General features: G+C 33.1%; 1 protein-coding gene across 4 annotated transcripts in view; it reads left to right on the top strand.

The window, feature by feature from the left end:
* Positions 1–16,631, top strand: part of ATF7IP (activating transcription factor 7 interacting protein) — a 147,369-nt gene that overhangs the window by 84,234 nt on the left and 46,504 nt on the right. For all 4 annotated transcript variants that reach the window (XM_052001596.1, XM_052001597.1, XM_052001595.1 and 1 more), the window contains 4 exons: positions 238–1,280; positions 7,698–7,778; positions 8,071–8,219; positions 11,995–12,132. In XM_052001596.1, the coding sequence (XP_051857556.1) occupies positions 245–1,280; positions 7,698–7,778; positions 8,071–8,219; positions 11,995–12,132 (1,404 nt within the window). In that variant the 5' untranslated portion in view covers positions 238–244. Of the gene's footprint in view, positions 1–237; positions 1,281–7,697; positions 7,779–8,070; positions 8,220–11,994; positions 12,133–16,631 lie in introns of those variants that run through there.

The raw sequence follows: 16,631 nt of genomic DNA, 5'->3' as shown, positions 1-16,631 counted from the left end.
ATTTGATCTCAGGTCTTCCTGATTTCAGGGCTGGTGCTCTAAACACTATGCACCACCTAGCTGCCCCTAAGCCTTGTAGTATTTTTCATAGTAGAGGAATGTTTCCCTACTGAGACCAGTGATCACGTTATATTGTCAATACATGGTTTATTTTAAGACATTTTTTGGTATTGCAAGAAAATTATTATTTAATGATTTATTAAATATTCATTTAGTTATTCTTTTTTTTTTTTAAAGATTCAAAATGGAAAGTACAGAAGAACCTCAGAAAAAAATCTTTAAAGCCCGAAAAACAATGAGAGTGAGTGATCGTCAACAACTTGAGGTGGTATACAAAGTCAAAGAAGAGCTACTGAAAACTGATGTCAAACTTTTAAATGGCAAGCATGAAAATGGTGACTCTGACCTAAATTCACCATTAGATAGTACTGACTGCATAGATGATAAGGAGGTGAATGGCATAGAAGATGTTTGTTTGGATCTTGAAGAAAAGAAATCTGAATTGAAAGAACCCTCTCCTAATTTCTTAAATATTGATGTAAGAGAAGAGGATGAAGAATCGAGTCAAAAATGTGAAACAGCATCTCCTAAAAATACAGTTTATGAACCAGAACAAGATACTGTCCCTGAAACTGAAAACACAGTTCCCAATAGCAATAAAGAAGATGGTGATATCCTTGAAAAAAATAGCACAGATGATGAAAATTTGGACCAAAGAGAAAAAGAAAGCCCACTTGAAGACAAAACTATAGTTAGTGATAAAATTGAAATTGAAGAAGAAAAACTGGAGTCAAATACTGTACCTGTTAGTGCTGATCTTCCAACTGAAGATGAAAAGAATATGGAGGAAAATCCTGTTACAGAGTCAGCTTTTGAAGAAGAAGCTATATCTAGTAGTATGGAAATAGATAAAGATGCAAAGAGTGAAGATGACAAATCTCCAGGTCTTCCAGAAACCACTGATGAAAATGCTGAAGATGAGAAAAATGAGAAAATTTTAGACAACACAGACTCTATGGAGACAGATGAAATTATTCCCATTTTGGAAAAACTAGCTCCTGCTGAAGATGAACTTAGCTTTTCTAAAACTTCCCTCATTCCACTTGAAGAGACAAGCCCAGATTTGGGAGAAAAATTGGAGAACTCTCTAGGTTCACCATCCAAGCAAGAGAGTAGTGAGAGTTTGCCAAAAGAGGCTTTCTTGGTACTCTCTGATGAAGAGGAAGCTTCTGGTGAAAAAGATGTTGAAGTTGTGTTGCCAGTTGAATCAAGTTCTCCAGGTTAGAGAGTTAGGTTTAAGTTTTTTGTTATTTTCTTCATGATATATAGATTGTAAAGGCCTAATTTGTTATTTATAAGTTGTGAAATGTCTCAGAGAGTTGAAAACATGGGCTAGGAACTTGAAATCACCTAAATTGGAGGTACTGGGAATCATCTTCTGTGAACTGATATTCAAAATCATTTCTGTAGATGACATCGTATGGGAGAAGAGCAGATTAGAGGCCCGACAATAGAACTTTATGAAATTTACATATTTGGGAAAGAACCAGAAAAGGAATTAGTTTAGAATTGGGAGGAAATGGAATAGATACACCAGAACAAAGAGAGGGAGAAGGCCTTATTTATGGTTAGACACTTCAGAGGGGTCAAAGAAAAAGAGCACAATGAAATAATTTTGAATATTACTAGTCATGTGGTTTCCTTTTTCTCTAAAAACCTTTTTGATATATATTTAAAATATATTTGAGGATTGGTGTTTTAAAAAATGACTATACTTGGTTCTCATTTTCTTTTATTAAGGAAAAGGAAATTTTAAAAAGAGTTGCTTTGCCTTACTTATTTTGGTGTTTGTTTTTGATTGTTGTTTTTTTTTTTTTTTTTTTTTTTTTTTGGTTTGTGTTTTGTTGTTGTGGTGGTGGTTTTTTTTTGGGGGGGGGCGGGGTTTGGAAAGAGGAGATTCTTTGACTTAATTGTGACCTAGTCTTAATCACTGAATGGGTATGGGCTTAGATCTTACCTTAAAAAGGTGAAGGTCTTCCATTTCATCCAGGGCCATCTCCAGTTGTCTTGATCTATATCTGACCTCTGGACACAGAAGGCTGTGGAGGGGAAAGTGAGGCAGATGACCTTCTCCAGCTCTCCTTCACTCAAATCTAATTCACTTGCATGTCATGGCCTCACCTCCCTGATGTCACATGGACTTCTTCAAGAACGAAGGACAAACAACATTAGTACTACAAGAACTTTTTAGAGCAAGATTTTTTAAAAAAAATTTTGCTCGGTCAGTAGCTTAAATTAAACTGCAATCTATCCATCTCATGTTTGAAAAGACTCAGCAAAAACTATTAACTCTGCCAATGATGCCTCTTATTTCTTACCTCTTCCCTCAATTTATTTCTCTTCCTCTTCTATGTTATCTAGACAGCAAATGTAAAGCTGTTGACTTACAGTAATGTCCCAAGTCAGAAGTTTAAAACTTTTCAAACTTTTAAGTAAAATTTAAAAAAATTTTTCATCCCTTGGTTTCATTGTTAAAAAGTAGAAGTAAAAATATTTGGCAGAGGGCATTTAACTTACTATGTGGGAATAAGACCTTCAGTTTCTCCTTAGACTATCAGTGGAACAAACAAGCTATCCACCTGTTTTGTGATCATATGACTCACTCATCTTTATTCCCTATGGACATCTTTACTGCTTTTGTTAGAAAATGTTTTTTCTTGTTGTTTTATGTTGCATTCTGCTCACATCCATAAGGCACTTCTGTATTGTGAAAAAAACTTTTTTAAAGCACTTAAATTTCAGGGTAATTAAAAAGTAACATTTCATATTAATCTCTTCCTTAAATCATCTTTTGAGTCACTGTGTCCTTGTGGAAAAAGTTTTGGATTCTTAGTTAGGAGAAATAAATTTCCATTCCCATTTTATAGTTGATGTAGGGGAATTCATTTAAATGGGCCAAGTTTTATTTTTCTTATCTGTTAAGAATAAAAATAACTACTTCAATGGTTTATTATAGAGAAAAGTCTTTATAAACTTTACAAATACTTATAAAGTATTGTAAAGTTTATAAAGACTTTTCTCTATAATAAACACTTTATAAGTGTAAGGTATTGCTGAAGAATAAGCAGTAAATTTGAGCTTTCCATGTGCTCAGACAGATTTGTCTATTGTACTGAGGGGCCTCAAGGAAGAATAAGATAATTGCAAATGAAAAAAATATGTAAAGAATATGACAGTTGGGGCAGTTAGGTGGCGCAGTGGATAGTGTACCAGCCCTGAAGTCAGAAGGACCTGAGTTCAAATGTGATCTCAGACGTTACACTTTTAGCTGTGTGACCCTGGGCAAGTCACTTAACCCTAATTACTTAAAAAAAAAATACATTAGTCAAGTGATGTCCTTGGCCTCAAAGATTTAGCCTACAACCCAAAATTCTGATACCACATCATTTGTTGTCAGTACCTCATCTATAAGAAGAGCTATTAACCCCAAGCCCAATGCCTTTTCTTTTTTAATACTTGATAGAATTCAATTATGTACTCTCTACCATTCGTAGGATTCAAGGTTTTGCAGCCAGTTAAAAAGATACTTACCTCATGGCAGTCTTTCATTTTCTATTTTTCCATTCCCAATGATTTATAATTCTTGTTGGCTTAAGCAGAAATCATCTTTCTACTCCTTTACTCCTTGCTGCCACTTCCTATTTTCTGATCCCCATTCTCAGCCCTTCTATTTCCCAATCCAACTCTGCTCATTCTTTCTCTTGTGATTTCTAGAATTTCTATCTTATTATTAACAAATTTCCTTTCATCTTAACACAATTTTCTCCCATTGTCCTTCCATCTTCAGGCATCTACAGGATGCTTCCTCCAGGAAACACTGTACCTCTGACCGTCTTTTCTATTGGTACTGATTGTACCTTCTTATACGACTTTTTTTGAGATTCATTCTCTCTAGATATATCACCCCTTCCAGATCCTGATGTTAATTGTCTCCAGATCTCTCCCTCACTTATCCCCATCATTTTTTCTTCCTCTCAAGTTGTTTAGTACTTCACTCATACACATGAATCATCTTCAACTTCTGCCCTTATACCAAGTAATTTTCACATGTACATTGATGTTCCCTTAAATTCCCTATTCTCCCAGTACCTTTAATTGCCTCTGTTCCTGTGATCTATTCTTTTATTTACCTCAGCCACAAGGGAAGGTTCCCAGTTCCCATGATCAAGAACTATGAAGTTCCTTTGTCCTACTATTACTCACCATTATGCCCTCTTTCCCTGTGATTTATTCCTCAACCCTCTTCTTCATCTTTGCCATGACCTTCAATCTCTGTAGCTCCTCTCAATTCTCTAAGATCATTAACCCTTGTTTTGACTTTACTTCTCAGCCTTGACCTACAGTTATATACTAATCTTTAATCTGGAATCTCTTGTCCCTATTTTCTATTACTGCTTTTGTTTTACAAAATACCTGTCCCAGATTATTCCCATCTTCTGTCTTCTCTGCTTCTACTAACCTTATGCTAAAAAGGTGCTAGAGGAAGTTGCTAAAGCCTTGATAAATTTTTGTTATCTGATCTCATTTGGGTAAGGCAAGTACTTTTATTCCATTTTAATTGATCCTCTATCCTATTCCCCTCAGCAGCTGTTCTAAACATTTTATAATATCTGAGCCTTCCATAACACATATGTCTTTAGCCTACCTTTCTCCCAGAAAGTCTACTAAGAAAAGGGGGATGTTTACTGTGAATTCTGTCTTCTGTTATATTCTGCCTCTCAAAACCTTTGATGTCACCTGTCATTCCTTTCTTTACTCTTGTCTATGATGGTGATAGCTTTTTTCTATTCCAGGACCATAGTCTCTGCTTCTACCTTTTTTTTTTTTTTTTTAAATTTTCCTCAATTATATGCAAAATAACTTTTTAGTGGAGTTTATACGTACATGTACATATCACTTTTTTTTTTCTGTATTTCCATATGAATCATATTGGGAAAGAAAAATCAGAACTAAAGAGAAAAATAAAATGAAAAAAAAAGAAGAAAAAATTGAACATAGCATATATTGATTTACGTTCATTTTCCATAGTTCTCCTTTGGGATGCAGATGACATTTTCCATTCAAAGTTTATTGGGATTGCTTTGGATCACTGAACTGCCGATCAGTGCACAAGTTTGCTGTTGCTATAATAATGGTTCTGCTCGTTCACTCAGCATCAATTCATGTTCCAGGGCTTTCTAAAAATCAGCCTTTTTTTTTTTTTTTTTTAAATAAAACAATAATATTCTATTGGTTTTCACATACCATAACTTATTTAGCTATTTCCCAATTGATGAGCATCTTTCTACTCATAGTTCTTTGCCACAACAAAAAGATCAACTTTTACTCTCCATTTCATTCAATCTATCTCCTATTACAGATTTATATCTTCTCTCTTTTCACTTTGTGCCTGGGGTTCAACCTCTTACTCCTTCCTTATTTTCCTTGAAGTCTTGTATCCACTTTTCTCAAACTTCTCTGCAAAGTACCACTTTTTTTTGTTTTATGCTAACAATAAATTGCTACATTTTAAGGCATAACATTATATAACATTACAATTTACATAAATTATCTCATTTAATCTTTCACAGTTACTGTGAAGTAGGGGGTCTTACTATACCCATTTTAAAGATGAGGAAATTGAGACTGAGATATTATAGTCTTCCTTATTTCCACATTTAGCACTATCTATTGCACTTCCTCCTTCTTCCTTTTTCTCTCAGAGGTTCTATAAGTTTTTGTTACATTATTTTTTCTTGATTCTTCTCTTTCCCTGTCTGGTCTTTCCTTTTCAGTCTTTATTGGATCCTGCTCCATATTCTTTCCCCTAAGTACTCTAAAGTGCAGACGTGGAGGTTTCTTTGTCTTTTTTTTTTTTTTCCTTCTCTAATGTTTATTGAGTGACAGTCTTTGTCTCTGTCTCTGTAAATATACCTTATCTCTGTCTCTATTTATTAAATACTTATTATGACTGGTACTATGTTGGATGCTGAGGATATGAAGTAGTCCTTATAAATATTTACAAAATACATTTGGGGGGGGGTAGGAAAGGGATTAGGGGATGCCTAATAGGTAAACTCTTTAATATCAATGTAGATCAAAAATAAACTACTCATATCAGCACAGAGTATTATCTTCTTTTTATTTTTGCCTGAGGGGTATTTAAAAGTTAAGAAAATTTGCTATGGTCACATAGCTTAATATATATTCAAAGTGAAACGCAAATTCATTTTTTTTTTTTTTCAGTAAATGAGCCTGTACTGTAGGAAAATCACCTTCTAACATCTTAGGTAGAAAAATGTAGCTTTTAAAAAAGTTTTTAATCTTTTGAGGCGTTTTTGAACTCACAAGTGATAATTTTATGAAGTGAAAATAGAGCTGAACCAGAAGTTATTTCTTCTGTGGTGTAGTGCTCAATATATCACTGAATAAGTAGTTTGATGTTGTGTTAGAGAATTTTAGTATGAATTCTGCCTGCCAGCCTAACTCTCTTAACTGTAAACACAATTTACTTAATCTCTCCAGACTTCTGGTTCCTAATCTTTAAAATAAGAGGATTGCATTAAATCACTTACTTTCCAAATCCAATCTATCATCCTATGATGATTAGATAATAGATTATAGGTGTATAACTAAATAGAAGTGTATGTGTATGTAAATCACTTTGCTTCTCCTGTCCTTAGTTTTTTTTTTTTTTTTTTTAATATCTGTAACATGAAGAAGGGGTAAACTAAATTATTGCTAGAAGTTGAACTCTAAACAGTTATTGTCGTGTTAGTGCTTGAATTATATAATACTTCTTGAAACTGAAAATCTTAAGTGTCAACTGACACTTTACCAATATATTTTGCCATTTTTATTTTTGCCTTAAGTACTTCTAATGTATCACTTGCTATTTCTCTTTCTAGTATTCCTTTTCCTTAATATTGTTGCTATGAATGAATGAGACTGGAGCCTTTCAGTAAACTCACTTATGTAAAATAACCTTCAAGTTGTAAGCAGCTTGTAATTCTCAGATTTACCAACTATTTTGAACTTAAAGAAATGCATTTATTTATATGTTATGACAGCTTTTTTAAATATTTGAGGTATTTAAGGTTAAAGATATCAACAACTTAGGCTTTCTGCAAAAACTTCTGTTTTAAGAAATCTAGATGGACTTGGTGATACATAGCTATAATTTCAACTACCAGGAAGGTTGAGACTAGCCAATTTCTTGTGGTTAGGACACTTGGGTTATTGTGAGCTGTGCTGATCATTTGTCTTTAGCAAATTCAGCCTTCATTTGGTGAACCTCCTGGAGCGGGGCATCCCACCAAATTGTTATTTATCAGTGGTGGGATCAGCCAATGAATGGCCTCTGCTTTTCAGCTTGAGCAAAATAAAGAGATGGAAACTCAATCTTGAAGCACACAAAGAAAGGGAGAGAAGAAGGAACGGTCTGTATTTCAGTTTTAATCAAAACAGAAAATTGACAGCAAACTTCTTAAGATACTTCTAGTAGTCATTCTTCTGGTTTTTCTCATTTTATTCTTTTAAAATTGAAGCTGATTTTTGTTATTTCCATAACTATTAATTATGGTGATTTTTTTTAAATAGTCAAAAGATTATAATGAATTACTTTGAACTTAAATGTGCTTTTTTTTTTTTTAATACAGTAGAAACAGAGACAAAAGAAAAGGATTCGAAATTAGAAGAAGAAAAGGAAGCTCATAAAGAAGAAGAAAGGCCTGGAAAAAGTATGCCATGTGCTAATTAAAGCATAATTAAGTTCTTATAGATTAAAAACAATTTGAAGATATATTTATAGCACTTCATTTCCTCTTATAGTAACAGAATGGATATTTTCATTTCTTAACTGCTTCTTTTCTGCTCGTTTCTTTCACCAGATTAATATGTAGAAATTTTTGTTTATTGTTACTGTGTAATGAGCAATGAGACAATTTTTTTGACCTAAAGGAGTAGAGAAAGTAAATCCTTCTAGAAAGCAATAAAAATCAAACTGAGCATTCATTTTATTTTATGCTCCAGATGAATTGTTGTCGAGGAGAAAACGGTCCAAATCAGAAGATATGGATAATGTGCAATCTAAACGTCGTCGATATTTGGGAGAAGAATATGAAGCAGAACTCCAAGTAAAGATTACTGCAAGAGGAGACATCAACCAGAAGCTCCAAAAAGTATGATAATATAGACAGCTTCTTAACACAGCAGAGATTTGAATGGAAGGTTTTGAACTATTTAGTTATTATTGTTCTAGGTCTTTGTAGAAAATTTTAAGTTTTCAGTATACTAATTAATAAAGACATAATAAGTGTTAAGTAACACTGTTATTTTTAATATTTTGTGTTTGGATTTTACTACAGAAAATGGAACACTAAAGATTACATTTTACATTAAGAATTATATATGCTACTGAAATCCTTTGTAATTGTAATCTTTTTTCTGATTTTCCTTTCACAGATATGAGATGTTATAAAATTTCACTCATTTCTTTTTCTATCATCCCTGAAAGGGTTTGGGCTCTAATATGCTGAAAGGGAGAGGAAAGATCACAAAGTTTCTTTTAGTATTGGTAGATTATCCTTTAAAGACTAGAGTCCCAATTTATAGTCACTAAACATTTATTAAGCTCCTCCTTTGTAATCTCCACTATACTATGTGTTGGGGATATAAGTACAAGAAGAAAAGACAATCCTTTCCTCTAGGAGTTTACTGTCTTTATAGAGGACACTCAAGCCCAGCTGGGGGCTATAAATGGAGGAGTGGAGAAAGAGTAAGCCATCCAGTAAGAAAGGAGGAAATGTCAGAGCTGGGCTTTTTTCTTAAATGGAGGTTTGTCAAAACAACTCCAACCTCCCATCTGACACATGTTCTAGACACCTATTCTTTCAACCTTACCTCTCTTTTTTTCCCCCCTCTGACTTGAATTATACAAAAATTAAAACAACAGGTAGTAAGAATTAAAAAAAATTGTTCTTAAGGAGTTTATAATCTAATGGGGAAGACAACATGTATGTTTAAAGAAAATAAATTAGAAATAATAGAGGGGAGATACTAGCATATTTTAATGTATGTGAAAAACAATGGTTTTTAAGGTATAAGAGGATACATGAATAATAGAATAGAAAGATTAAAAGTGATCTAGAGCGGTAATACCAAACTCCTATAGACATGGGGCCCTTTATACGGAAGGATTTCCACAAGGTTACATATTGACTTTGAAAATCCATATTAATATTATCTGTTTTAATTTATTTGTTTATTTTGTTAGATTTTCCCAATTATGTTTTAATTTGGGCTACACTTCAGACTGTTGGTGGGCCTGATGTTTGTTACCTCTGGGCTATTGTTTTCAATTTTCTGCCTTTCTTCCCTTTTGCCTTAGTTATGACTTCTCTCTATATAATCTGTAATACAGATAACAATACCTATATTTCCTGATGTGCCTTCACTAAACTGTGGTGTAGGAATTTTAGGTTAGAGTAAGAATCTAGACTTGTGATTTAATCATCATGGGAAATTCTCCTCAAAAGATACAGATCAGCAACTCTTCTGTAATTTGTTGACTTAAAATAGCTGCCTATCTTGAGAAGAGCAAGTAATATGCCCATGGTCATATAGTCTGATTGTTTCAGAAATAGGCCAAGAACTCCTTTCTTCTCTCTCCCTCCCTCATTCCTCTGCCTTCCCTTCTTTCTTCCCTCTGTCCACATAGGGTATCATATCCTTACCTGTAGATGCTCATAAGAGCAGGACTCTTCTGCACCTCTGAACCTTTCCAAGATATCTTAGGATTTACTTACTAGTTATCTTTCTTTAGGACTATACCATAAACCAAAACCAATCTGATTCTCATTGGCCTGCAATAGATCCTATACCAAGCCCCATTTGATTATTGTTTGGGTCCTGACTGACTCAAATTGAATGTAAATAGCAATCATTTCTGCTGTTCCAAAAACCCCAAGTTCTTCCCCTCCCAGATTCATTCATTCATTTATTTAGAATTTTTTTGGATTAGGTGTAGGAGAGGTGTAGGTGCCTCTGAAGGAGAAAGTGAGGCAGATGACTTTGCACAGCTCTTGCACACTCAAATCTAGTTCACTTGTGCATATTGAGTTTCTCTTGAGGGATAAGTGAATTGTGCAAATTCTCATGCTATGTAGATAGTTTGCATTTCTTAGAAATTTAGAGGGAGTAAAAATTTTACAACTATAACTCATCCAATTCATTTATTTTATAGATCTAGGAACTGAGATTCAGAGAAGTATAACACGTCTTTCTCATCATGAAACATTTTATTGGTAGTAGAATTAATATGGTGGAAGAAAAAACCCACACTTAAGTAGTAACCTTCATTTATTTCTGTGAGAAAGCTGATTTTGATTTAGAGAAAAAAGATGTGACCTAATGTCTACAGAATAATAATAAATAATGTTTTTTTTTATTTTAAAGGAAACTTCCCAGAGTGGATTATAAAAATTGATATTCCCACTAATAATTACATATTTCTTTTTTTTTAAATTGACGTTTTAAAAAAAAGTCGGTTTTCTTTTGTCATAGTTCCTGATAACTCTTCCCTTACAAGAAATATGTTAATTAAAACTAATCAAAAGAGCAACTAGGACTAATTTAATACATTACAGGCAATGTTTAACACCTCTAATTGCCTATTTCTCTAGTGAGGGAAGGAATGTGTTTTATTTTTTCCAAAATAAACTAATTATATTTTCCCAGATACAATCTCTTATATGATCAAGTCAAGTAACATTTTTTTTCTATTTTGGTACATCTGGGTATATTTGATTAAGTTGAGATAATATGTAAGAAAAAATGAACTGATGACTAGAAAACCAGGGCAAGGCAGGAAAATTATAGAAAAAGATATTCAGAAATGCATATTACATATTCAGAGGTAAATATAAGAAATGGCCATTTTGCTGAAAATTTTACACACATTTTTAGTAATTGCTTGAGATTCTTTTCTTTCTCTATCTCTCTTTCTCTTTCTTTCTCTCTCTTTGCTTCTGTCTCCTTTCCTTCTTTCCCTCTCTCTCCTTCTTTCCTCCTTTCCTTCTTTCTTTTTTTTTCTTTCTTTATTCTTTCTTGCTTGCTTGCAATTGAGGTTAAGTGACTTGCTCAGGGTCATACAGCTAGGAAATATTAAGTGCTTGAGACCAGATTTGAGTTCAGGGCTGGTGCTCTATCCATTGCACTACCTAGCTGCCCCAACTTGAGGTTCTTTTTGAAGAACCTGTAGGTGGCCGGTAGTTTCTTGTGTTTCAACTATTGAATTATTTTTTTTAACACAAATTAGTTATTTTAATATTTATTAAGCCCATACTTTAATAGACATATGATCTCAGTAGTAGAATATGAGTTGATAGAAGGGAACAGAAATAACTTGTGGAAGTAGAATTAACAGGACTTGATGACTGATTCCTCCACTGAGATATATTACCAGTATGTCAGAAACCTTCCATTAGGTCTTTTTAAGTTTTGTGAATAACATTGTAAAATACTTGATATGTTCATCTTTTACCCTTTTTTTGCCCTGGATAATATCCCTTATTCCATTTCCTTTCTTTCCCACTATGGGCTTTTCTCTCCTCCCATAAGCCATTGTTGAAAATGCAGGTTAATCTATTTATATTTACAATTCAATTACATTGGAATGTAATTACAATTACATTTACATTCTTTGTTCCTATAGTCTTTGATGTCATCATATTTTATAAAGTTCTATGATTTATAATCCTATAGAATCATTTGGAAAACATTGCTGTTATCCCTCCCCCCCAAAAAAAAAAGTTTTGTCCTAGGTACAACTTTCACTATATATTTCAACTTATGGGATAAGTTGACAAATTGTCAAGACTTTAACCATTATGAATATAATACTGCTTTAAATATCATATGCTTTCTGATATGATAATTCTCTTTTATATATTTTAGGTTGTACAGCGGCTTTTAGAAGAAAAACTGAGTGCTTTGCAGTGTGCCGTGTTTGATAAGACTTTAGCAGACTTGAAAATGCGCGTGGAAAAGATTGAATGTAATAAAAGGCATAAAACTGTTCTTAATGAATTGCAGGTATGTGTGCAAATTTAAATTTTCGACATAGCATAATAAAAGAAAACAATGTTTCCTTATTATAACATATAATTATAAAATTTTAAACCAGGAATGAACTTACTATATAAATAGTTCGTTTTCATATTACAAGGTCTGAAGAAGATAACTGCTTGTTAGACAGAAGTAAGATAGTTGAAGTAAGAAATATGAATTTGGAAAGGTGATTTGAAGGGCATTTGAATTTGGAAGAAGGCCAGAGATTGAATTTGGGGAGGAGAAATTTGAGAGAACGTGGGCAAAGCTGAAGGGGAAGAGCTTGTTGAAGGAGGAGATGTTTTCAGGAGAAATAGAACAACATAAGATGAAGGAAGAGCAGAAGAAAGTGGAGGATCCAAAGAGAACTTGAATAAGAAGAAGGACTTGAACTGAAGAAGCAAGGGGAGAAGGTTATGTTTGTCCAGATAATGTTTGAATGCAAGGGAGAGAAAAGAAAAGAATTGATCTGGTTGTCATCCCGTTAGAAGCATTAAAGATGGTGTAAAACTTTTAATGGAATGAAAAGCCAAATTTATAACCCTGCCCTCTAGCAGTTTGCCATGCCACTTTGAGAGAAGTGCTAAAATAAAGGCTGATTATCTCACTCTTGGTACAAGGCGAAATTGTTATGAGCTGTACTGAGAATATGATGTTTGTATTTCTTTCGTGGTCTATGTTCAGAACACAAGTTTTTCTTATAAGAGAATTTGAAGAAGCACTGTCATTGCCTCTCTACTATGGATACTTAATCTCTTTTATTTCAGGCACCTCTTTGGTGATCTTCTGAAACCTCCAGATTCCTCAGAATAATGTTTTTAAATGGATAAGATAAAATACATAAGATTGTAAAGGAAACATTATATTGAAGTTAAGTTATCAAAATGTATATATTTTAAATTCACAAACCCTAGGTTAAAAATCCTTGATCTGAATTCTGAAAACAAGATAATTAATGTGTTTAAAACAACCAAAAACACAAGAAAGCCTTCTTTATTAACCAAAGGCATAGTTCATTCTTGACCTGTATCAGGAGTTTGGACTACAAAAGGATGTATACAGTTGGGGAGAAACAGAAAAAGAGTTACTCAGAGGTAAGAATGTAATTTGGGACTCTTCATGAAAAAGAATAAACCTGTATTCTCTAAGAGAGCAGCAATAGCTTTTCTTCCTAAGAGTGATCATATGTAAATACATGGATGAAAGTTGATACAAGTGACAAAGGAAGAAGAGAGTGGTTGTATTGACTCTTGGCGGAGGGTAATTATGGCAGCTGGGTAACTACCTGGAAATGTGTTTTTAACTGACAGAGAACTTTGCAATACATGCAAAAAGAATGATTACTATTCAATTCTGATGACCTGTCTTGTTGAAAAGGTTGTTCCTAAAAAGAACATAGGAAACATTCCCAAAGATGACAAAGTTTAGGACAAGAAACTAAATATAAAGGTTCATGTGGTGTTTTTAGCAATATGCCTGCTGAATTCAAAAAAGGGGCACATTTGGGAAATGAATAGCTAATTGGGAAGAAGACACTTGGGTTTAGATTTAGGATGGCAGCTTAAAGTAATGGACTATACTTAATAACCCCTTATAATAGTGTTCTTGCTGGCTTTACTTAACTATGGTTAACTATGCTTATTTGTTTAGAAGGATTACATTCTTTTCCCTTTTTGTTTGAGAGTCTGATGATTTGGAAACATTGGAGAATCTAACAAAAATATTGTCCTGAAATAAAAGAAATTCATGGAAGCATCTAATAAAATGCTCAGGATAATGTTCAAGAAAATTCAGAGGTCAAATAGACAATCAGGACACTTTAAGAGTAAATACTAATAAAGAGGTAGTAGATTTAAAATGCAAGAAGAAATTTTTTTCTTTTTTTCAATTAGCAATAATTTATTTTTTTAGCTCCTATTAAGAGAGAAAAATCTAAAAAGAAACCCTTGTAACTAATAAGTATAGTCAAGCAAACAAATTCTCAGATTGGCTATATTCAGAAATAAGTATCTCATTCTGCTTAATCATTTGTCTTCAAGAATCATGATTTATCAGTGCATTGATAGTGTTTTTACATCTTTTATAATTACATCAATTTTTTTTAAGGGAAGTTTTGATAATTATAAGATCTTGCCTTTGATTAGGGGGATATTTAGTATATTTTTAGAAGCATAATATTAGAGAAATAGAAAAAGAAGCAGTCAGAAGGAAACAACCTTGGCTTCATTAAGAATAGTTTGTCATGCAAACCTCATTTTCTTTTTTGACAAAATTTCTCATGGGACCCTTGGTCCAATACTATTTTACTATCAATTACTGAAATAACTTTTTGGTCAAAGCTGCAAGTGACTAAGCTGGGGGAGAGAGAGAAAGGACTGAATGACAGATTTCAAGGTTCAAAAATATCATTAGTGGCCAGAACAATAGGCTAAATTGAGTAAAATGAAATCTAATAGGGATAAACATAAACTCATGTGGTTTTTCTTGAAAGAAAAATCATAATTACAGATATGTACACCTTGAATAGGAAATTTTTTATCTAAAAAAGATCTTGGATTTTAGTGAATTATTAGCTTGAGTATAAAATCAGTTTGAGTATGAAATGAAATGGAGCTAAGAAAGTTAATGAAATCTTAGACTGCTTTAAGGGCAACATGTTTTCAAACAATAAGGAGGTGCTGGACGGACTCTGCCCTATTAGGTGTCTATCAGGAGTATTTTTAAATTTTGGAATCCATATTTTAGGAAGGACACTCTACAGATAGATGGATAGGTGCTATAAGGACAGTCTGGATGATGGATACTCTTGAATTTTTGACACATGAGAAATGATTAAAGGAATCCTGGGGATTATAATCTTGAAGAAGACAGTATTAGGAATAAAGAATGCTTTCATTTATACCCAAAGTTACCAGCGTTTTTATAGCATTCATTTTAACTAGTGAAACCTTCCTTTGGGAACATAATTCTTTGCACATTGGACTTAAAATTGCAGTTCCATATTTTCTTTTAAAAAGTAAACTTAGAATTTTTTGTCTGTTACAATAATATATATTTAGCATTTGCTTGGTCCTGGTTAGTGACTTGGGATAGCAGCGATATAGAGGGATTACAAAGTTCAAATAAATCCCAATTCCTGCTCTTATGTATGACCATCCATTTAAGAAGAAAGAACTATATTCTTTAAGATTATTTGATAATTATTTTAGTTAAAATAGAAAGCATTACATGTCATCTAAACGGGAAAATTTTGAGAAGGGATGAATTTTTATTTTTACTTAACAAGTATATATTTTGTAAAAGTTCTAAAATTATCTCTATAATATTATTACTGTATAATTTGTTCTAGTTTCTTCATTTCAGTCAGATTGCATTTATTCAGCACCTATTCTGTGTTAAACACTGTAGTAAGGAATAGAGTACAAAAAAGGTAAAAACCAATCTCTTCTTTGAAGAAGTGCTAAAGTCTAATGGAGACAACCTGTAAACAAATCCAATATAAGCAAGGGGTGTGAGTGGAAGGCTAAGGGATCATGGGTGGGACAGGGAGGTGTAGTGTCAGTTTCAGAAGATAAAAAAATTAAAGAGAACTGGGTAAGGTTTTCTGTGGGTAAAATTTTAGATGGAACATGAAGGAATCCAGGAGGCAGAGATAAGGAGCATTCTAGGTTTGGGATCCTGGATAACTTTATGCTTTAGTTCATATAAATCTTCCAGTGTTTCTCTTAAACTACCCCATTATTAATCTCTTACGGAACAGCAGTGTTTTTCCTTTATATTCATATGTCATGATTTTGTATTTATTACTCAATTGTTAGGTCCATCCCTCAACTTCCAGAGTTCCAGTTCTTTGTCATCAGTAAAGGTGGTTTAAGTAATTTTAATAAGTCTTTTTCCCTCTTTGAAATGTTTGAGGTTATAAGCCTCAAAGTTGAAGTGTTGTTGAGTCAAAAAATGAGTATAGTTTAGAGATTTTGGGACCATAGTAACCAATTGTTTTCCATGCAACTATACCAATTTACTTAGCTTCACTAGCAGCATATTAGTGCATAAATCTTTCTCATATCCTTCCAAAATTTGTCATTTTCTTTTTTTGTCATGTGTGCCAGTCTGATAGCTGGGAGATGGAATCTTGGAATTTCATTTTGTATTTCTTTAATAGTAGTTTGGAGCATTGTTATTTATAGCTGTTCTTGGATTTCTTCCCTTGAAAACTGCTGGTTCCTTGACTATAAATTGGGGAATGGAAATGAGGTGCTTTTCTTTTTTTTCTCTTTCAGGTTAAAGTAGTAGACTATATATCCATTATAATCTGCTTCTTGGAAATAGTCTGTCTCACTTTTATATTTGTCATTTTATCACCTAGCATAGTGTCTGGCATGTAGCAGGCTCTTAATAATTGATTCATTGATTGTTAGATTGGCTCTGAATAAAGTTTGAAAGATCACAGGTAAAATCAGAAAGGAGCAAACTTTGAAAGAGGG

This window comes from Antechinus flavipes, chromosome 5 (genome assembly GCF_016432865.1).
Source record: "Antechinus flavipes isolate AdamAnt ecotype Samford, QLD, Australia chromosome 5, AdamAnt_v2, whole genome shotgun sequence".
NCBI lineage: Eukaryota > Metazoa > Chordata > Mammalia > Dasyuromorphia > Dasyuridae > Antechinus > Antechinus flavipes.
This window is presented reverse-complemented; position numbering and strand designations above follow the sequence as displayed.